This window comes from Xiphophorus maculatus, chromosome 22 (assembly GCF_002775205.1).
Source record: "Xiphophorus maculatus strain JP 163 A chromosome 22, X_maculatus-5.0-male, whole genome shotgun sequence".
NCBI lineage: Eukaryota > Metazoa > Chordata > Actinopteri > Cyprinodontiformes > Poeciliidae > Xiphophorus > Xiphophorus maculatus.
The window spans coordinates 5,157,793-5,180,562 of record NC_036464.1 but is presented as its reverse complement, the minus strand read 5'-3'; the positions used below and the strand labels follow the sequence as shown (position 1 = coordinate 5,180,562).

The following is a 22,770-nucleotide window of genomic DNA, read 5'->3' as shown; positions in this document are numbered from 1 at the left end:
CAGCCGAGGTCTGGTTCCGTGGGAAATTTGCAAATGTTTTAACAAGGGTCGAAGGGAGTGTAAAAGAGCTGGTCTGAAAGAGCTTTCAATTAATTGGATCCATATTAAGATAAGGCGGTCTGGGGAGCTGCTGGCCGACTACAAGGCTTTTACAAAGAGGGGGAGCTGACAGCGATAAGGCCAATGAACCTCAGAGGAGTCAACCCTCCACTGCAAAAAAACAGAACGAAAACCAAGAAAGACATATACTTTATTCGGCCGTAAAGCCCAGTGCTTTGAGCAAATAATCAGTAAAGTAAGCAAGTGATAAGAAAAAGGCTGTGAGAACAAAATACAGAGCGTTGGAATTTAATCTGCAGAAAATAAATAGTTTAGAGTTTGTTTTTCCCTCTGGAGAAAATAAGAAAAAAAAAAACACCTTTAGCATCAGGAGTGATGAAGGTTTTAGCCTGAGTTGCCTCACCTTTCCACGGTGGCTGCAGCGTCCTCCAGCTGGCTCAGGAGGAACGGATAGAGAGCGGGAAAACGAGTGAAAAACTCCCGACCCGTCATCCTGTGGGCAGAGGGAGAGAAGGAGAACGGTACGATGATTAATAATAACGGCAGGAAATAATCCATGACCTCATATTTGATAATAATCCTATGTAATACTATGTAACTAGTCCGAATGTGTAAAACATACATTTTAAAGGGACAGTATTATGTATTTTACATCCACATAAAGCCATTTTATAGTACAATCCAGTACCTATGTTGACTTCAGATGTTATAAAACTGCTACATACTGACTTAAAGGTGACCTTTAAGTCACCTTTAAGAACAGGTTAGGATAGGTCTAGGAGTGATACAAAACATCGTCATGACATTTTTTGCAAAAAAAGACATAGATAGTAAGATATTACTCTGTTCAGCTCTGCCAATAAGTTTCTTTAGGGCGTCATGTTGCTTTAAATCCAAATAATTTGCTGCTGGCCACGCCCCCAACTCAACGTTTACACTTGCACATGAAAATGACTGCAAACAGATACGCAATTATACAACTGTACACCTTGAAAAGTACAAGTGGAGCTTCCTCCACACTCAACAGGAATCCAGCAAGGGGTTTCTGAATAGTAAGTCAACATTACCAGCAGCCATTGTACAGCGCATTAAATGCCACTTAGTACCATTTATTACTCTATTTCGTTATAATACATGTAATTTTATTGCAAGGTTTCTATAAAGTTTATTATCATTATTACCACACAGCAGTAAAACCAGCTGACCAAATGTGCTGGAGCTCAGCTTTGGTTGCTAGGTAATGGGTGGAACTCTGCTGGGGTTGCTAGGTAACAGGCAGAACTCTGCTGATTTGTGATGTTAGATTCCAGAGGTTTTTGAAACGACTCATTTTCCAAAAAACATTAACTTATGCCAAAAACCGGTAGGGTGTTTTTTTTAAGTGCTTAAGTTGTTTTTAGAAGCAGTAGAGACCTAAAAGGAAGTACAAAATCTTCCGACAAAAAACGAAGTTTTCATAATACATCCTCTCTAAAAGAGGTCCATTTTTGATAACACTACAACATGATCTAATGCTCAAAAAGGTAGATTTTACATAACATCCCCCTTAAAAATGCATGTTTGAATCTCTGTTTATCTATACATCAACAAAGAAACAGAAACCAATAGAAAGAGAAGGAAACTTACTGGAAACAACAGCCAGACAGAGTGACTCAAAACACAGATGATAAACTCAGAAATACAGTAAACTTAATTTATAAAGTTTACTGTATAAAGTCAAATAAACCTTAATTTAGTAGCTTATCTCTCTTCCACTCTGATGTTTTGAAATTTACGGTCTAAAATGCAAACTCAGTCTCCAAGCAAAATTTGGGTAGAATTATGAAAACATTAGCATGTGGGTTTTTCACAGAAAATTCAAGATCAAAACTCTCCTCCCAGTTTCTTTTAAATGTGCTATACAAATAAACTTCATTGACTGATTTATGCTTTCAAAGATATAAAGTACCATAGCATTTAGACCAAATTCTGCATTCTAGTAATAAATGTGGTAATTAGATGGACTTTCTCTGCCAATATTGATATTTCTTCTTGGTAACCGAGATGCTAAAGCTCGTAAAGACAAGATGTTGTGGACATTGTGATCAAGGAAGAGCAAGCAGAGTCAGCAATCCCTAATAATAAGGATATAATAACCTGACAATTTAGTACCATTATTTTATTGTGTACTACTATGAGTGTTATTGTTATTACCACTGATTAAAGCAGTTTCAGTCAATCACATGTTGATCATCTCCAACCGACACAAACATCTTCTGTGTAACGTCATGTCTCTTAGGGATAAGTTAAAGTCTCCAGTCCAAACACAACAAGCAACCAGCATTCAGACTGTTGTGTTTTTACCAGCAGATAAGACACTCCAGGCTGTTTTCTCTGGCTTTAAAATCATACACTCAACAACTATTTACAGCATAATGTGCACATTGTTTACCATTTACCCTCAGAGCCTCATTAATGCTTTACACCACAGATTCTACAAGGTGTCTGAAACATCCCTGAAGGAGTTAATAACATCACACAATCATTCATGACCCAAATTTCTAGTGCTACTACATCCAATGTTGCTCTCTTGGATCAAGATCTGAACTTATGAAGAATAAATGAGTTAATTTACCTCATTGTCACGTTCAAGAAACCAGTTTTAGATGATTTGTGATTCTTCTGCTATACTAGTGTGATGACAAACGTCTTGTGTTTGTCGCAAGCAGTGACGTCTTTCTGTCTCCCAGTCAATGAACTGTAGCTATGTTTTCACACAACTTTGAGCAAACTTTTTAAAATGTTGAAAAAAGAGAGGAAAAAAGCACCTTCAGCATGTTCACAACCATTAGTTTGGAGCCAATAGATTAGGCTACAGGAAGAGGTCGACATGACGTTATGCTAAGCTAGCATGGACTACAGATCTTAGAAAAATAGAAGTAATGTGAGGTAAATGTTTGCTACAGCAAAACTTGCTTGGCAAATGTGTTTCCATCTCCGGTTTAGCGCCTTAATGCTTCTTCGGACAAGCCAAAAACCACCTCAAGCGAATAAAAAAAACTTCGAATTTTGAAGTTTCCATTAGAGCTGGACAATAAATCAATAACATATATCGTGACGGACGCGTGATCAATGTCAAAAGATAATACATCTGATGGAATATTTAATAATTTCACTTAACTTGGTGCTGTCAACTAACTCACTCACTCTTTGGTTGCCTAGCAACAACCTGTTGAGCAACTCGCGCATCAGCATTTTACGGTTTCGCTTCATAACTGCTTAAAAATATAAAAAGTTGTGGAGCGAAAACTGGATAAAACAGGAATGGCAACACCACCGGTTTGGGAGTATTTAAAACATTTGAAACAAAAAACTAATCAATAATTAGCGATACTGACTGATATGAAATGCTTATATTGTGATAGGTTTTTCAGCTATATGTGATACTTCAAAATGTGCATAAAAGTACGTTGATAGAAACACGGCTTGGCATTGGCAGCTCCACATGATTCTCATCTCACTTCACAGACATTTTGGCTTTTCTCCCATTGACTTGATTTGTCTCCGACGGGACAATTCAAGTGGACAGAGGGAGAATTTGTGAACAATTTTGTAATTTTTCTACCCTGTTTTTGAATTGTATTCTGACTGTAGTTTTAGAAATGGCAGCGGAGGAAGTGAACAAAGCTGTTCCCTCTGTGTTGGCCATTCTTCCAAATATTGAATTAACATTAACAGACATCTTGTTTGGATTAGCACTTCTTTCTTCGCAGAGGAGGATGGATGATTACAGCACAGGAAATTTATGGTAAGTTTTGTAGTGTTGAACTTTCGGATTACATACGTTAGCAGCAGACGTTAGCAATTGGGTAAAATTGAAAACTTCCAGGAAGCAATCGTTTCTCGTATAGCTGAGACTCCAGATCGTTTGTATGAAGCAAAGCGTAGAACAAGGGGCTGGTTTCTACTAGCACGACGCAGTAGCTCCACCCTAACTGTACCACTTTTATAATGAAAACAGACAAAACAGCATAACAAACCACATTGACCCTAACAGTACCGCTAAAAACAAATTACCCACACAAAGACACTATGATTACCAGCCTAAACTGCCATTTTGCTTTTAATGACTTCCTGGAAAATGCTCCTGTGGAGGAAACCTGCCTTTTGTTTCAAATATCCCCACACAGCGTGTAAAAGTCATAACTGGAAGAACATTAGACCAAAACAGTAAAATATCCTACGCAAGACAGCCAAAAAACAACAACATAGTGATAAAAGGCAGCGATAAAGTTTTCAGAACATGTATGTATGTCTGATGTTATGACGAGCCGATAAGTTTTTGCTCTAAATCCTGTGAAGCTAAACAAATCCAGCCTTCATCTTTGTTTATCCTCCCAAAGCCAGAAATAAACCCTCCCATTCTTGTGTGAGCAGCACCAACCGTCACGTTTGGGCCTATGCATTCGCTCAAACACATATGTGACTGTCAATAAAATTACAAACTTTATATTTAACTCTGGCGGTCTTCAACCACCATTCAGCCTGAGGGCCAATAAAGTTTTTATTTGACTCTGTCTGTCTAAATCAAGTCCCTTCAGGAGGGAAGAGGTTTGCTCTGCCCAACTGTTGATCACAAGACTGAGGAGACACTGCTGCACTCTCAGAACGACGGGGAAAACAAGCTAACACACATTCAGCAGAACAAAATCTGTCCAAAGGCCTTCTCCAACATGGAGGCAACATTTCAGAGAGAAATGGTGATCAATGTATGGCATCTGAATGCAGAACCTGCATGAGAAACATTTGTTTGAGTGCGGATGTTCTCCTAATGAGAGTTTGTTTGCCTGACAAGTCTGCGCTCCTGGAAGTCAAAGGTTACAGGCAGCGTCAGAGCATATTAGACGGAGAAGGAAAAGGGTCAAACAGGAGGTTAGTGAGGCGTTTCCATCCACTCATCAGAGAAAAGGTTGTCATATGATTTTAATGATTTATTTGAACTGTTTTCATAAGACACACAGCTGCAGATGTTTGAAGTTTGTTGTGGGAGTGTTGAGATCAAAGCCATCAGTAGGACGAAGTGTGGACTTTTTGGCAACGCTCGTTGCGTTTCCATTGACCATAATGGAAAAGACGCAAAGATAAATTTGCTTACTGGAAACACACCAATTTTGATAAAAAGTTTTTGCAAAAAGATGAGGGGTTTTTTTTCTAGCAGTAGCAAAATTTGCATATTTCGAAAACCTCAGAACAAGCAAAAAATCATAAGTTAAAATATGTGCACTAAATAGGAAAAAAGAAATTTTAATTTTTTTTGTTGTATAATCATTTCACTACTGAAAAGGGCATAAAATGCAACACTAAGGTTTATTTGTTTCTAAGAAAAACAATTCAGCTGATTTTTGGCAACAAGTTGATATTCTTGGGTGTGTGGACAAGCAGTCATTTCAAAAACCTTCCAAAAGTAACGTCACAAATCAGCAGGAACTGCTCCTCACCTAGCAACCGCATGGAAGCCTAGCAACCCCAGCAGAATTCTGCCCCGTCACCTAGCAACCAAGCAGAACTCTAGCACTTTTGGTTAGCTGGTTTTACCACTTTGTGTGCTGGAAAAGACAAGTGTTTTGCTGTTGACCTACCACTTGCTGCATTCTTGCTGGTTCTCGTGTGAGTAAAAATGTTGAGCTCTGAACTGATCAGACTAAAATCTCATTATCTAAGATTGATTTTGTGCCATAAATTAAATGTAATGTTTTGGCTAGCCCATAAATCTATCCTGGCCTGTTCAAGTAAGCATAATAGGTCGCCGTTAAAAGTTTAATATTAAAATTTTGTTTGTGGTTTTAGCCTTTGTTTCAGGATTAGTTTGTGATTGTGATCTTTAATCATACTGTGGGTGGTCAGGATGTATTAAAAGCATTTTAGATGTGTATTTTTCTCGATGGGGAGTCTGTCAAATTCCTGCAAATGCATCTATAATCTGTGAAATCCATACACACTTGCATGACGCCAAGGCCTTTAGAAACACTTTCTCCTCTGCTGAAAAGGGAGTAACCTTCCAGAGGAGCTTGGCAAAGAAACATTTACGGCAATGCTCAAAAGCCCCTATGCGGCATTAATCTGGACATTTTTATGTACATGTGGAGTGCAAAGTGAGGAGTTGAGGCAGCGTTGAGATAAAGCCGCCTCAACGCGGGGGCCTTGGCTGGAATGCAGTGAGCAATCTTCGCTCTGTCAGCTTTGTTTACAGTTGCATTTATCTCCACCACGATATCTCATCGACATCCATCCCTGGTCACGGAGCGTAGCGAGCCATCAGTCTGAACTTTAGTTGGACGACGATCGCCAAGCAAAGAATGTCACTGGATACAAGTTATTTCAGAAAATACACATCTGGCATTCCCACAGACAACATCAAATCCAGGCTTTCCAAACACTCAAATACACATAATTGTGTTTGTCTGAGCAGGAAATGTGTTTATTCTCCAGCTCCAGTGAACCAAGAGAACGCTGCACACAGAGAGCCAAATATTAGAGTGGACAAGCTGTCACAATACGTTTTCTGCTGCCAGAGATCACAACCACAAAGTCACGGTAATAACAGGGACCAGATGCACAACAGACTGCGGAAAAGATAAACTCCCAAAGATGCAATTATAGGAATAAGTTGCAAAACAACTGCAATTCTCTGATATAAAGAAGGCAAATTTGACAATTACGCTACTAAAAGAGAAATAAACCAAATCACTACGACTTAAAGAGATAATTTCCATAATAGTATTTTTCATTTATTATGAAACAAATTCTCTCACAAGCACATAAAAATAACCTCATGCTCTAATAAGAAGAGCATTACATTTCAGAAAGCTGAACAAGGTGTTGGACAGAAGACTAAAACCACATGTAGAAGATAAACAGGAGCCAACTCAGCTGGGGTAACAGCGTTCAGAGGCCTTGAGCCAGTAAAAATACTACCTAAGGAACCAGACAGAGGGTTCTGGAGCAGAAAGCCCTGGGAAAGTTAGGGCTGGATTGCCCAACAAATTCAAAATAACTTTGGAGTCCCAATCATGCAGGGCCCAAAACTTCACTGACCGTAGGTCAAACTGCAAACCTTATGGCAACTGGAAATTAACATTTAATTTGATCAATCAATACTCGCAAATGTTTTTCAAGGACAAATTCATGGTCTATGTTAACAAAAAACTACAAGAAAATAGATTTATGAATATCAGCAAAACTAACTCTCCTGTGAGGCAGGAGACTCATGCCAACTCATGTCAAAGTAATGAGCTGAAAGTCACACAAAAATTAATAAACCCCATTGCTGATGTCGCAAGAAACCCAATTTACAGGGTCTCTCTTACTAAATAGAAATGAGGTAGCAGATATATTAAAATTTAAACCATGCTAACTTTCTGCAAGACTTCATTCTACCAACAGCTAGCATGCTAATTGTGACAAAGAAATATGCTACAGATTATACAGAAACTTAATAAAAGCTGCTTTACAATTGTACAAGGCTAATACAGAGTCTGTTCTTGCATAGAAACAAAATAACATGTCTCCCAAGCTAACTATGAAGCTTTGTTTGAACAATAGCTAGCATGCTAACTGTGACAAAGCAATATGCTAAAGTATATAGAGAAGTTTTAATAAATACTCACCTTAGTATTGAACAACGCTAATGTTTCTAAATCAAAATTACATGACAGATCAAAAATATCAACCAAGCTAGCTTCTCTGAGCCTTTATTTTGGCAACAGCTAGCATGTTAGGTGTGACAAAGAATTTAGCTAAATGTTAAACAGAAAACTAACACAATCAACTGTAATGTTGTAAAAGGATCATTTATAGTGACTCTGTTTCTAAATAGAATTAGTCATTTTAATAAAAACAAGGCAACCGAAAGCTCAATTTTACCACCAGTTAGCATGCTAAATGTGATAAAGCTAAAATACGAATCAAGCTAATGTTAAACACTAGATCAGTCATCCTTATTAAACTAAAGCTTAGTGATGGTTAGCTGATTTTGCTATAACAAGGGTAATACTGTTATGTTATTATATTAATATGAAGATGCTGAAGAGCTGTAATACTTAGTAACATTAACACCAAACTTTAGCATTTTACCATCACATTAAACAGCACACACCACATTGTTTACCCAAGTTACTCGCTAATAGGGTCGTTTTATCAAAGTAGTTCCAGTGCTGGATCAAAACTGGAGTTACAGCTGGTTTTTAACAGGTGCTATAAAACAGAAAAGACCCGAATGTGTTTTCCGCAGGAGAGTTTACTCCGAGAAATGCCCAATGTATTACTCTGATCTTCTGTGGAGAATCGCAGTGAGGGAACAATGCTAACCTACAACAGATTGGTCTCCATCATAACTGCAAACAGGCTTTTTAAACCCCGTCTTAAACAACAGCACCACTAACATTGTCAACCTGCTTTTCTAATCTTTAATATTTGCACAAGACCTTTTAGATCTTATTTTAAGCAGAATTTAATGACACTAGCGTTCATAGTAGTAGACCTGTCAGTGTTTATAAACTGAGAAATTGTATTTAATTCAAAAATACTTAAATAATAACACAAAATAAATGAAGTCATACGTAGCGGTTGTGATTTCAACTTATTGTAATATTTAAAGAGACAGTGGGAGCAGTAGAAGCTTTGAGCTTTTACTATTTTAGCAATAATTTAAAGTTTTACTAAAATGAAATCTCCATGTTTTGTTGTTTTCACTGCAGATTAACACTTGAACTAACAGAAGTTTAAAACACACCAATGAGAATATTTTAATTTTTTGCTGATTTTAATGAGAAGCTTTTCAATTCTGAATTAAATCAAACGTTTTTTGTGTTTGTTTGTTTGTTTGTTTGTTTGTTTTAATAAATAAAGCTCTATCATAATTTCAATCATTTCTAGTAAATTTTTCAGAAGACAATAAAAAGGAGACAATAAAATTACCCTCAAGCCAAATCATGTTGCTGCAGCTCAGCTTCTCAACTACCCTGCACTTCAGCTGGACATGATGATTGCAAAATATATAAATGCATGTGGGAAAAACACTTGAAGCCATGCCTGCCTTCTATTTCAATTCGCTTTTCTCCAAACACTTGAGCTGTTGTTTGACAAGGTGCTGTGAGGCAGGATTCTTCCGAAAACCTTAAAAAGCAGTCCGCAATCTTTCAAACAATTCTCCAAAGCAGAGCCAATATGGATTCAACCAAAACAAAGAGGGTTTAACTCATAAACAAGACGACTGCTTACACATGGAAACTCATTTTGAGCGTGCGATACTTATAGATTGTGATGTAAACATCGTAGCCACGGCTAACTGTGTCACCTGATGTTTTTGACAGCAAGTCTTAGTGTAGGCTCACATTTAAAATTTTAAAAAAGAAAAAACACAGAGATCCACCCACATCTTTTATGATTTCCAAAGTTTTGGGCCGAAATCGCCAGCTCAAAAGTTTTCACTAGTCAAAAAAAACAAATCACCAAAAATGTTAGTTTTTTTTACCCACTCAACAATAAAATAAGCATTAACTATTTTAATTAAACAAATAAACAGACTTTTTTTGTAGGAATGAGATTGTACATCCAAAACTTCAAATGTTTTTGAACGTTTTCCTTGTTAAATGAATTGCAGCCCAGTTTGTCTATTATTTTGGGCTCGATTAAAGAAAACTGGAAAAACATTTCGTCTGTTCTCAGCAGTAAAAACAGGATCTAGGTCACTCTTCATCTGAAAGCACCTCAGCCAAGTTTTAATACAGGAAGTAAAAGCAGATTTGGGAGCACCAGGCTTTACTTTAGAGTACAAGTCGATGAGTTTATGTGGTCCTAGTTACCATGACAACAGAAGGGAACCAGGAAGTTTGGACAAGATGATAACTTTGTGTTGCATCTAACATTTTTTTAAATAGATTTTGGTTTAAAAGTCTTATTTTTTTTCTAATTTATCCTTGAATTAGAAAAATTCAAGGATTTTTCAAATTTTTCTAAAACATGATTTTTCTAAAACATCACGCCAGGCGCCACAAATGGCCCGCAGACCCCACTTTGAACACACTCAGTTTAGGAGATAGTCCAATTATTGAAAAATGTTGAAAAATATGGAATAAAAGTGACATTTATCATCTCGTGCAGACTGTATAATATTCATGTGACTATTTAAAAAGTGATTACTCCTCATATTGTTTCAACTTTCCTTTTTCTGCTTCGTCATTCCTGCAGCAAACTTGAAACCTGAATCTGTGCAAAGGCCAATCTTCAGTCAGGGCGGCGTTACAACAGCGCCGCTCGGTGGCGATGCTTAATCTGCAACTTAACTTTAATTTTTTTTAAATGCTTTCAAAGTTGAACAGATTTATCACATATTTTTGACATTCATGCTGGCAAAGTCCTGGAAATTATTATTTTACTATTTTCCTATTGGATGTCTGCAGTACGCTTCAAACCTAAAACTCAGTAGAGTAATTAAAGAGAGAGGGAGAAGCAGCAGACCTGTTCTTCTTTGAGTGTTCGTCTTTCCCTCTCTTCACGCCAAAGATCCTTGTGATCAGAGTGCTGAAGAGGAGCGTGGAGGAGTTCCTCACCTGGAAAACAAACAGAAGAAGAGAGGAGCTGGGAAACAGGATTCAGGAAAATGTTTTAAAAGAAGCATTCTTGAACTTCACTAAACTTAGAAATGGAAATAATTCAATTAAAAATAGTTTATTGATCGCAAAGGGAAATGAAATGTTGCTGTAACTCATATAAATTCAAAATTCTTCAGAGTTACTGCAGATAGTGATGGAATGACCTCCTGTAGCAGTCTGTATTGCAATGAATTTGAAGAAGCCTCTGACTGAAGACACTGTTTTTCTTCAGTGAAATTCATGTGTGACAGCAGCATCTTAAAGGTTCACATGAAAAAAGTTCTTAAAATGGAAAAAACAAGATTAACAATAACAACAATAATAATAACTGCATGCATCGTATAGTTCATCAGGATAAATTTCTTGCCATGATGAGAATTTTCATTTAGCATTTTTACTATAAATGAAACTGAATGATTTTTAAAATCTCCCAAAAGTATCCGTATTGTTGAGATCGTTAGCTTTACTACACGGTTTGTTTAATGAGGGAATCAATAAATACCAATAAATTTGAAAAATGTAAACATTTGTTGAGAGCTGTTGGGGGAAAGGATCTCCTATTATGCTCCTTTGTGCATTTAGGATGCAGCGGTCTGTCAGTAATAAGACCTTAATGTTGCTTTTTATTAAGTAAAAGCTTCAGATTTAGACTTACTGCCCACACAGGAGAGGTGAATCCCAGCACAGCAGCTTGCATCCCATCTGAGACGAAGGGAATGATGTTTTCCCCCAGACGAGTGTCTCTGTACAGAGCTCTGAGGATGTTCAGAGCATGCACCTGTGGTGAGGGAAACGCATGTTTGGAAACCACATCAGAAAAGTTTAAATCTGTGAGTGAGAGGGTCCAACCTGAGGCACGGTGGAGGCGTCAGTGTTCCTGTCAGCCGCCGGCGAGGCCAGAGTGATCAGCTGCCTCATGGTCGCCTTCAGCAGGCTGCAGCTGGACGCCTTCGGCTCCGAGGAGAGCAGCGCCTGCAGGGGAACGCGAAGGTAACGGAGGGATCGTTTAGAAACCGCAAAATTAAAGCGTGACTGACCTGAAACAGAGAGTTGACCTGACATTTGCCTCCTCGAGCCACAGTTTGAAGAGAGTTTACAAACAGGATCACACGATCAATATTGATAGATAATACATCTGATAAAATACTCAATATATATAGATCATTCACTGAACTCCAATCCAGAACCGCATAGCATTCTGGGAGATGTAGGCAGAGGGAAAACTTTAGCAACTCAACCTTTCACAGCCAGCTAAGCTAGGTTGGTGGAATCAAATAATTCTTTCAATATTTGGTTACCTAGCAACAACTTGCTTGGTAACAAGCACTTTTAAGTTCTCCCTCAACTATGGTTACCTAGCAACAACTTGTTGAGTAGCTTGCAGCAGTTTCAGTTTTCTCTTAACTGCTTAAAAATAAAAAAATAACAGAAATCAGAGAAAACAGGAAAGATCACACCACCAAAAATCAAATCAATAATTATCAATATCGACTGATACAAAACGCGTATATAATGATAAGTTTTTATTAACCATTCCTAGAATCAATGTGTTAGATATTTCTGTTCGATTGTTTGTTTCCTTTTGCTGGTTTTATGCACTGTACAATGGCTGCTGGAAAGTACAAGAATTTTGTTGTTAATGACTTAAAATCCAGAAACTACTTGCTGGATTCTTGTTGGTTGTACAGGAGGCTCCACTTTTGCTTTTCAAAGATGTACAGTTGTATAATTGTGCATCTACTGTATTGGCAGCCATTTTCGCGTGGCTAGCAACAGACTATTTGGATTTAAAGTGACAAGACATCTTAAAACAGACTAAAATCTCATTATCTAAGAATGATTTTATGAAAAAAATTTAATGAACATGGTTTGTACAGACCACAGAGCTACGGTAACCTGTTCAAAGAAGCACCTTTTTGTAAAAACGGGTTAAAACTGCTTGCTTCTCTTCTTTTCTGTTTTCTCCTTGACAATGTTGGCTGTTTTTCAGCTGAATTAAATGTGAAAAAGTTGTGAAATCGAGTCATTGGAGCGAGAAGCAAAGGAGCGAGAGCCGTTTTCCATCCAGCCAGTGACAGTGGGAAGGACCTGGATGACTGAGAATCCTCACTAATGCAGAACGAGGCTGTTGTTGCATTTTATGGCTCTGATCTCAACTCCAGCTGCGCTTCATTCACATGAAGAGGCACTGATACTCTGACTGCATTACATCATTTCTGATGGGAGCAGAGAGTTATCTCAGAGATGGGAGGCCGGGGCGGGCCGGGCCGGGCCGGGCCTCACTGCAAAAACACTAAAACAAGTTAACAAGAAAATGATTCTAGATTCCAGTTGAAATGTCTCAGGACAGCTGGAAGGACGCAAAACAGCAAGAAATAGAAGCTTATTAAAGTAAATGATTAATAGTTTAATTTCAGTAAGTAAGTAAGTAACTAGGTAACTAGGTAGGTAGGTAGGTAGGTAGGTAGGATAGATAGAAAGAAGGAAGAAAGAAGGGAAGAAAAGTGTTGATTGTAAATATTTCACCCAAAACTCCTTTTATTATAATTAGCCGGTTCAAATCACTAAAGTAATTCTGTGTTGTTGCATTTTAGCCCATTTATTAGACTAAAAGAAATTGGCTTTTAGATAAAGAAAAAATATATATATATATTTTTTTTATTATTATTTTTTTATTTGCATATTTTTAATGTATTTGTAAAATTGCATCTAAAAAGATTAAGTGGTTACATAAAAAATCTGTAGAAGGTGACATTTTTGTCCAATTAATCGATTAATCATCCGAATAATCAATAGAATAATCGGTTATTAAATTAATGGTTAGTTGCATCCCTATCAGATAACATACATTGGCTTTTTTAACATATTTATACCTCAAACAAAAATAAATATCAATACACGAGAATGTATTAAAAACTAAGTAGCAATTATTTTAGTTAGAAGAATGATCTATTGATTATTTTAATAAGTAACTGGATAAAAAAAATCATCAGATTCTGCTAATTTAAGCATTTTTATTCAATATTATAAATACAGAAAAGATGCAAATAAGCAAACAATCATTATGTTTGTAAATAATAAAATATTTGTATAAATGCAATAAAATGTTTTTGCCTAATTATTGCTCTGACTGTGGTCTTTTTTGAGTCTGCATGTTCCATACAACGAATAATAAATTACAAAATTAGTTGACAATTATTCAATTAATTGATTCGTCACAATTAATCTGATTAATCATTTCAGCTTTATTGGAGAATAAGTAGCTCTTCAACATATACACTGAGATATATAACATTTCATGGAAGAAAATGCAAATGTTTTAGGTTTTTATTAATGGTAAAACCTAAAAATAGAAATAAAAAGGTGCTTCTTGAAAATGTCAACAAATTTCCTGATGTGGAAAAATTCTTTGGTAGAGTATTCATGGTAGAGATTTATCAAAATAAAAAGTTGACTTTTTTTCAAATGTTTTATAATATTTGTGTCTCTAAGTGTGTTTTTTTTAGGGAACTTTAATCTAACAGGAGGTCCTGGTTAAATAAGCTCAATCACGCAACAAGGAAATCTCCAGAAATCTTTTTAGTAGAAGAAGAAAACGCTCTTTATGTTAAAAAATATTTAAACACATTTACAGTAGAAGTTCAGATTATTTTTATTATGTACATATATGCAAATTGCAAAAATGAACAGATGGGTGTACTTTCTTGTTATCATTACCTAAAAATTGCTAACCAAACTCCTTGTGTCAAGCTTTGCCAGGAAGAACGATCTCCGTTATAACAACAGGAATGTTCTGTTCACCTGCTGGTTCTGAGTCTCGCTGCGCTCTCAATGGGTTTATTTCTAAAGCAGAAACTTCTTTAAAATCATCAGCGTGACTTCCAAGGATCTCAAGCACCCTTCGGACTCTTTCTAAGCGTTTCGTAACGTCTACCTGGATGTAGAACGGTATTCCCGCGCTTCGCCGTGTGGCACACAGCTTCGACGTCGGGTCGCTGGATTTGACCTCTTCCAGAACCTCGGAAAGCCAGCGGGACGGAAGCTGCTGCAGGTTCCGACTGCCGCTCCTTAAAACACAAAAACAGTAGGAAAATGATCCAGAATTCATTCATTTACTGCTAAATAAATAAATGACATTTAGTGAAAACTGAGGATAAAAAAGGAAAGGTCACAAAAGCAGTTTGGCAGAATTTCAGATAGTTTTTATTTCTTTTTATCTTAGCTATTTATTATCAATTAATCATATATTTGTATATTATCTTCACCTATACATTTAATTGTTTTATTTTTAGTATTTTTATTCACCAATTGGTATATATAAAACAAACATTATAGACTAACAAAAAGAAGCTGCTGGTTAACTAATGTTAACCAACAACTAGATTTCCTCTTAGAATAAATACGGTGAACCTGAATGTTCACTCTATAGTCAGGGAAAATACGGTAATCCATATTAATTCACTAAAGGAGTGGTTTTACTGTCGTTTTCTGATTAAATTAAATTAAAGTGTGCCTTATACCCCAGAAAATACGGTATATTGTTCAGCCATATTGTCCAAATCAACATGAGGAACAAAAGTGGCATCTCTGTAAAAAGTTTTATATGGAGGAGTTTCGAGAGCAACAATTTGGGAATCTGCTGCAGCTAAAAGTGCAAAAAAAAAAAAAGGAAAAAGGAGAAAGTTAATAATGACAGAAGAGGGCAGGACAGAGACGCAGCAGAGAGGGAGTGAAAACACAGAGGAACGCAGCAAAGGCAGAGCATCAAAGGCCTGCGGTCAGGCACCCCGCAATCAACACCCTGTAACGCAACGCACAGTCTGCATACCATCCACACAGAGCAGAGCAAACACACACACTCCCAGCATCCTTCACAACCACCAGAATGTCGCACCCGATTATAAAACAGAAAGAGAAGGAGGAAAGAGAAGGAGGGAGGGTTTCCGCAGAACAACAAAACAGGAGGACGCTTTGCTGAGCACTTTGCTGGGTGGTTCAAAGCGAACGGCGCTGCGGCGGTGGAGCGGCCCGTCACCTGCCGCAGCGCCGGCTTGGAGCGCTGCCACAGGAAAACAGGAACGCTGACCATCATTCATGCTAATGCAGGAATTACTCCTGCAGCGTCCGCCATGCTTGTTGGTACACCGCCTCGTAATAAACCCGAGTTTTATTGCAGCAGCATAATCTCACACTGAGACATTTCAGACAAACCAAACCTTTAATTTCAGTCCTTTTATTTAGTCGGGGAAAAACCCGACATTAAGAAAAAAAAGAATCGGTTTTATAAAATCCGAATGTGACATGGTTAAGTTAATCAGAGTACAACATAGAATAGAATATACTTGATTCCTAAGTTGAAATTGCTTATTTCCTGACAAGCTGCTCCATCCAAAGTGTTAAATATTCATAAATGCACTGCAAAAACACAAAATCTTATCAGTTACTTTTAGCCTAGTTTATAGTGCAAATATCTCACTTGAAATAAGACAAAACTAACTTATCAGCAATAAATAGGAGCTTGTTTTAAGTAAATTATTCCTTAATATTGATGATTTTTTTTCACTTTAAAAAATGACATTTTTCCCATGTTGTATTTTAAATAATCTGCCTGTAGAACTACAGTAGTTGCTTATTCTGGTCAAAACAGCATCTGGAAAAGTATAAAGTGTGTGAATATTTACACATAATCAGGATGTAGACATTAGAAGTAAAAGGAAAAGTCTTAGGATACCCAGCAAGTTTCCATAGCAACCATTAGACACCATCAGCAGGCTTGTGAATGAATATGAAACCACCAGAAATGTGGCGTTTTTGGAATGCTGTAAAGACTTATGCATATAAATTTACAGATATAGATAAATGTGTTGAGTCTGAGTTTTAACATCAGGAAAAGAAAAGTAGGATTTAAATTGTGCAAACACTTCTGAACTCATCCACTCGCTAATTACTGCCCACAGCTGCTCAGCAGTGTTACCTTTCAGCCTCTGTTGGCCTGAGTATAAACACACACACACACGCCCCCCCCCCACACACACACACCTGCAGAGCGTGTCGGTGAGCCGTACGAAGCCCACGTAGGCCAGTTCAAAGGCGCCTCGATGGCGGGACTGCAGGAGCTGCTGGCGGAAGTACAAACCGACTCCTTCCACCTGGAGGAGAGAGAACCGGGATGAGAGGAGCAGCAGCTGCTGGTGTTATGGTTTCACAGCTTCCTGTTAGCCAATCAATCAATCAATCAATCAATCAATCAATCAATCAATCAATCACAAGGTAAAGTAAAACAAACTATCATTTCTATTTGCCTGATTTTTTCTCTTTTCTCTGTTTCTACCAAAGAGAAAAAAGTTCTACGTTCTTCTGGATGATTGAATTATTAGAGTTTTTTCTTATTTCTATAAAAATTTAAAAAATTATAATTTACATTTTTATCTGATTAATCGTCAGAATAATCTAAAGGATAATCAATTACTAAAATAACCTTCACATCTGGATATAAATTTAGATTAAAAAACTCAGATTCATTAATTAGGTGACAATTAACTTTATTTACAAGTATCAGAGTTAAATATATTGCAATAAACAATAAATTAATTCATTATATGAGATTAAATGAAAACAAGCTCAATTTCCTTTTGCATGATTCATTGTTTCTCTTTTCTTTCTATGTTTCCACCAAAAACTGGATGACAAAAGTCTTCAGTCTGGTGCTTTAGTCTCAACTAGACCCTGTATTAAAGGATAATTCTGTTTATGACTAGACTAAATAATCTTATTTGTCATTTCTGTTTTTTATTTACTTTGGATATTTAAAATTTATTAAATGTTCATCAGAATTTAAAGTTTACTGACTGAAAACAATATTATTGTTTATTGCAATAACTTCTGCAACAATTTATCGTCTGGGACAATTTGCTATCGCTTCCTTTTTTAAAGAAATAGAAATAAATGGGCACTTTCCTTCATGGTCTGAATGTATCCTTTGTTTAAAATTATTTAATTGCTTCATATTCATATCAGCAAGTTCTGCAGAGGTTGATAAATGAGCCGTTCATGAATCGGAGAGCGCTGGTCCTAAAGGTGCAGTACGCAGCTTTAATAAAAATGTTTGTCTTATTTTATTTGATAAAACTCAATATTTTCTGACAGATAATCTGTGAAAAAAATCAAGTTCTTCAGCCTCTTCTCTGTGGTTCTACTGCCATCTGCAGAAATACACAGATACCAGTCAAAATCAAACAGTCAGAGCCAGTAGGAGGGCCTTAGTGCTGTCAATCAGCTCATGTATGCGCCACTTACCCACTCCCATGCACCAGCACATACAAGCTCAAAAGATTGCTTTATTGCTGCGGCTGTTCTAGTGGTGGAAAAACAGCTTATCGTTACAGAAAAACAAATAAAAATTTGTTTTATGTGATCTATCCACATTATGTAGCCACAAAGCAAATAAAATATGTCTAAAAGTTTTTTCTGAGTTTAAAATGTATTCTCTATTTTTTTTTTATCAATATAGAAATGTATTTTACACCTGAGAACAAAATACACGGAGCAGTACATTGTATTAGTAAAAAACAAAAAGACAAACAGAAAATAATTTGTATTAATGAATGAATATTAACTGTGTTTGTGTAAAACATTAAGGTGATCTGAATGACATCAGATTGTGGAGCAATTAAAACAATCAGGTAATAATAATGACAATGATAATAATAACAATTCAATAAATTATTGTTGATAGAAAGGGGAATAAAAACATAATTAAATACTAGTTTATAAATTATTTCCACCAAGCGGAGTTTGTTGTGTTGCATACAGGAACTACATGGGATGAGAAGAACAATGCAGAAAAAAGGAAAAAGAAGAAAAAAAGACGCCCTAATTTAATTAACTGATTTATTGTTATATAATGCAGCTTTAAGCATCATTCTTCACGCTGACCTGAACCTTTGCTTCTCCGCTGCTGATCTATCTGAGTCAGGGTTTCTCTGCTCAGCCTGGCCGAAGCGCTGCGGTGGAAACGCTCCTGAAAGAGCAGCGGTCCAAAATTCCTCCGCAGCGACCAGAGAGCGACCGCCACGCTGAGGCACAGAGCGACTGACGAAAGTCGAGTCCTGATAAGTGTTTTCTGTTTACCCTGACTGTACGTTAGAGGTGTCTAACCAGAACTAAAAGGGTAATTACATGTGTGTAACCCAGAGACCAGAATAAAACCTCATAAAACAGAGCGGATGCACTTGATGTGGATGTGGGTCAGCTTACGACGAACAGGTGCTCCGAGACTGAAATGTCCCGACACTCCAACCATCGGTCACAAATTCTACGTTTTACACCAAAGTGTGATGTTAACAATAAAAAAATCTGTTTTATAACTCCTTTGTGGCCTTCGCACATCGAGCTGTGAGAGTGGCATGTCAGTAGCGTGACAAGTGTGCTGAAATAAGGACGCTGAGACATCCGCATAATGGCCACTGTCAGTAAAACCATCCAGTTAGTAATAGTGTTACCGACGGCGTTCTAACTATACACACGCAGAGACGCGCCGGGCCGTTTCTGTGGCAGTGTGCAAACTGTTGAGCGTGCTGCAGGTGAGGCGGCAGGGCGAGGCGGACGCAGCGCTCCGGCTCCCTGTCATTAAGGCTGCGGTATCACCACCACCGGAGCAGCGGCCAGGCCCGGCTTAGTCAGGGGTGGCACGGAGGGCACGGGGAGGGGTGGCACAGCCCGGAGGCACAAACAGCGCCCGATATGGACTGCAGGGCTCTGTTCCCACAGTAAAACTCCAGCATTTTCAGGTTTCCTGACCTTTCAAGACTCACACTTTGGAGACTAAAACAATAAGAATGAACTATTACTGCAGGGATGAGGTAACCTGAACGTTTTATGGTTTAAAACAAAACACTAATTTAACAAAAAACCTTATAAAATATAAGCCAATCTTTATTTCAGTAAGTTATTGAGCCATTAGGAATAACAAATATAATTTATATGATCGCCTGGAATGTTAGCTGGAGATAGGCACCAGCACCCCTCCTGACCCCGCTAGGGACAAGGGTGTTAGAAAATGGATGGGTGGATGGAATTATGATTTACATTAAAACAATCCAAACAAATCATGTTAAAGGTGACCTATTATACTTCCTGAAATAGGTTAGGATAGATCTACGATTTATACAAAACCTGTTCATTACATTTTTTGCACATATTCATTCTTAAATAGTGAGATCTTAGTCTGGTCAGTTCTGCCCATCAGCTGTTAAATCTAAATAATCAGCTGCTGACCACGCAACTCAACATTTACACTCAGACATGAAAATAGCTGCAAACAGAAGCGCAATTGTACAACAGTCCGTCTTTGAATAGCAGAAGTGGAGCCTCCTGCACAAGCAACAAGAATGCAGCAAGTGGTTTCTGGATGGCAACTCAAGAACAAAACACTTGTCTTTTCCAGTAGCCATTGTACAGCGCATAAAACAGTGTATGCAGCTTTACCGGTAAAAGCGGTAAAGCTGTAGAGACCCAAACAGAAGTACAGAAACATGCACAGTGTGAATTTTGCATAATAGATCCACTTTAAGGTGAATGACTTTCCTGCTCAAATTAAATGCTTAAAACACAATAAATAAAAATATGTCTAAAAAAAATTCTCGTTAACTTTTCTGGCATTTAGCAAATAGAAATAATTTTGTTCATTCTTATTTACCTAAAATAAGAACAAAATTGCGTGATTTAACTTCAGATGGTGTGAAAAAAATCATGTCTGTGTCTTTTTAACAAGTGTATGAAAATAGTTTGTTTCAACTGTAAATAATGTATTTTTTCCCAAATTTAGACTTTTACTCAAACATTAGACTGCACTTTATTACTACACTTTGCTGTTTGGATGTCAAGCACTTTCCAAACCTTGAAAACATATAATTGAAAGGATTTCAAGCATCTGTGTGTGAAAAACCAGAACAGGAAACACAAAAACCCGTTTTACTCGTAAAACATCGAAGATGAAGCAACAGATGAAACCAAGAAAATACGTAGGGCTTAAACAGCCTTAGTCCGATCTTTTAATCTGCCTTACGGCGGGTCAGTCAACCCGACTGACCCTCAACCGGACAGAGCGGACCGCAGCAGAACCAAGCCCCAATGACTTATCATGACGGGCTCCAGGACAGGACTGACCTCACCGGGGGTAAAAATGGCAGCAACAGTCACCGTTAGATGACTGGCGACCGCCGGAGCCCAGACCGCTGCGGTGCCGAGCTGGGCCGAGCCTATTTAAAGCCTTCCCCCTCCAAAGGTTCCCGTCTGTGTAACCGTTAAAAAGGGCCGTGGAGGCTTCCTGTGCAGGGCGTGGGGGGGCAGGAGGGAGGGAACAGCGAGGGTTTTATTTAGACATCAACTTCCTGTTTGCAAATGTTTCCCAGAAAAAAAAAATCCATGTGGAGAGAGAGAGAGAGAGAGAGAAAGATGCTTCCCTGAGTCTAATTACATGTACAGCTCGGCGCGCTGGCAGAAACCTAAATAGCAAATTTCCTCTGTTACAAAAACGTCTGAAGATTCTGCTACAGAAGAAACGGTTCTGGTCCGAATACGGTCCGATAATTAAAACCAGCTTAAAGCAACTATAACTAAAATCATTAAATTTTAGACTAGGACAAATATCCCAACTAAACTTATTTAATTTTATTTTCAGGAATATTTGTACTTTTTTAGCCTCTCAAAACTGTATATTAGCAATATTTGACAAACGTTCTGTAATAAATAAAAAAAAATCTGTAATAAACTCAAGATTTTTATATAATATTTAATTTTTTTATATAACAAAATTCAATATTTTTATTTAAAGAAAAATATTTTTAAATATATTTTCTTTTTTAATACACTATAGAAAATATTTTTAATTTAGCAAAATATTCCGTTTATTTTTTTACATAATTCGATATTTTTTTATTTAAAGAAAATATTTTATAAATATATTAATAGATTTTAACCAAACTAAAAGTATTCCTCTCCACCAGAACCAGATGAATCACAGTGTTGGTGGTCTGCTGCACACAAGGACACATAAATCACAACTCAGCCCAGAGCAGGTCATGAAATGGACCATGCATGGATGAAAAAGGTCAATAAATGGACCACAAACACTAAACTAAACAATCAGTCTGAATCAGTCTGAAAACCAGCATCTCGTTTTTATTTTAGTTTATGCTGCTGCGGCTTCACTCCGGTCCAGAGGAGACGACTCAACGGACAGGACGTTTTAGAAAATGGAGATATTTTTGAACGAAAAGCAAAGTGGCAAAGCAGAGCTGGCGCTTCCAAAAAACGCTCCGTCGTATCTCTTGGTCGGTTTATTTATAGTTGGATAAATTTAAGTAAATGAGGAGCATCTTTGGAAAATTTAGAGTCAGAGCTTTAATCCATCAATTTTGAATAATTAATTACATAGATTTTAACACATTAAAATTTGTATCGCAATTAATCACCTACTTACTTTACATTCGCTTGTTTCTGGTACCAACAGAAACAACAAACAATAATAAACGATAAAGCTGCTTTTCCTGGCTTACTGAGGGTTAATTTTTGGTTTAGAAAATGATCTTATTGGACTCTGGAAAAGACTATTTTTGCATTTAAGAAATTAGCGTATTACTGAAGCCTACAATAGCATCTCGACGCTAAACATGTTGCAGCAGCAAAACATCCCAATGCTAATGTTAGCATCCACAGTTCACATTTTTTCAAAGAAGTTACATAAATGACTGATGTCTGTTTTATTTGTTTTAGTGTACAGCATTTGGGCAAACAGTGTTGTTTTAAAGTGCTTTATAAATAAAAGTGTATTGTGTTGGAAGATGCACTTTACACAAATCTGATGATTGAATAACCTAAAAAAAAACAAATTAAAAACAATAAGCATCTTTGTTGTAGAGATTATATTTTTATTCATTCAATTATTTAGAAGCAAAAAAGGGTTTATGAATAGGAAATGTTGCTTATTTTGTCGATTTATATGATTGCAGACTGACCAGGTCAAAGGGGTCAGATAGAAACCATTTATAGTAAAACATCACACTTCCTGTTCTCAGTG

General features: G+C 37.1%; 1 protein-coding gene across 3 annotated transcripts in view; it reads right to left on the bottom strand.

Annotated features, from left to right (window-relative positions):
• The window catches only part of thada (THADA, armadillo repeat containing), a 107,800-nt gene that overhangs the window by 62,968 nt on the left and 22,062 nt on the right, over positions 1 to 22,770 (bottom strand). For all 3 annotated transcript variants that reach the window (XM_023328038.1, XM_023328037.1, XM_023328036.1), the window contains 6 exons: positions 16,731 to 16,840; positions 14,626 to 14,758; positions 11,541 to 11,663; positions 11,347 to 11,469; positions 10,558 to 10,649; positions 464 to 553 (listed from right to left, as the gene is read on the bottom strand). In XM_023328038.1, coding sequence (XP_023183806.1) covers positions 464 to 553; positions 10,558 to 10,649; positions 11,347 to 11,469; positions 11,541 to 11,663; positions 14,626 to 14,758; positions 16,731 to 16,840 — 671 coding nt within the window. The remainder of the gene's footprint in view (positions 1 to 463; positions 554 to 10,557; positions 10,650 to 11,346; positions 11,470 to 11,540; positions 11,664 to 14,625; positions 14,759 to 16,730; positions 16,841 to 22,770) is intronic.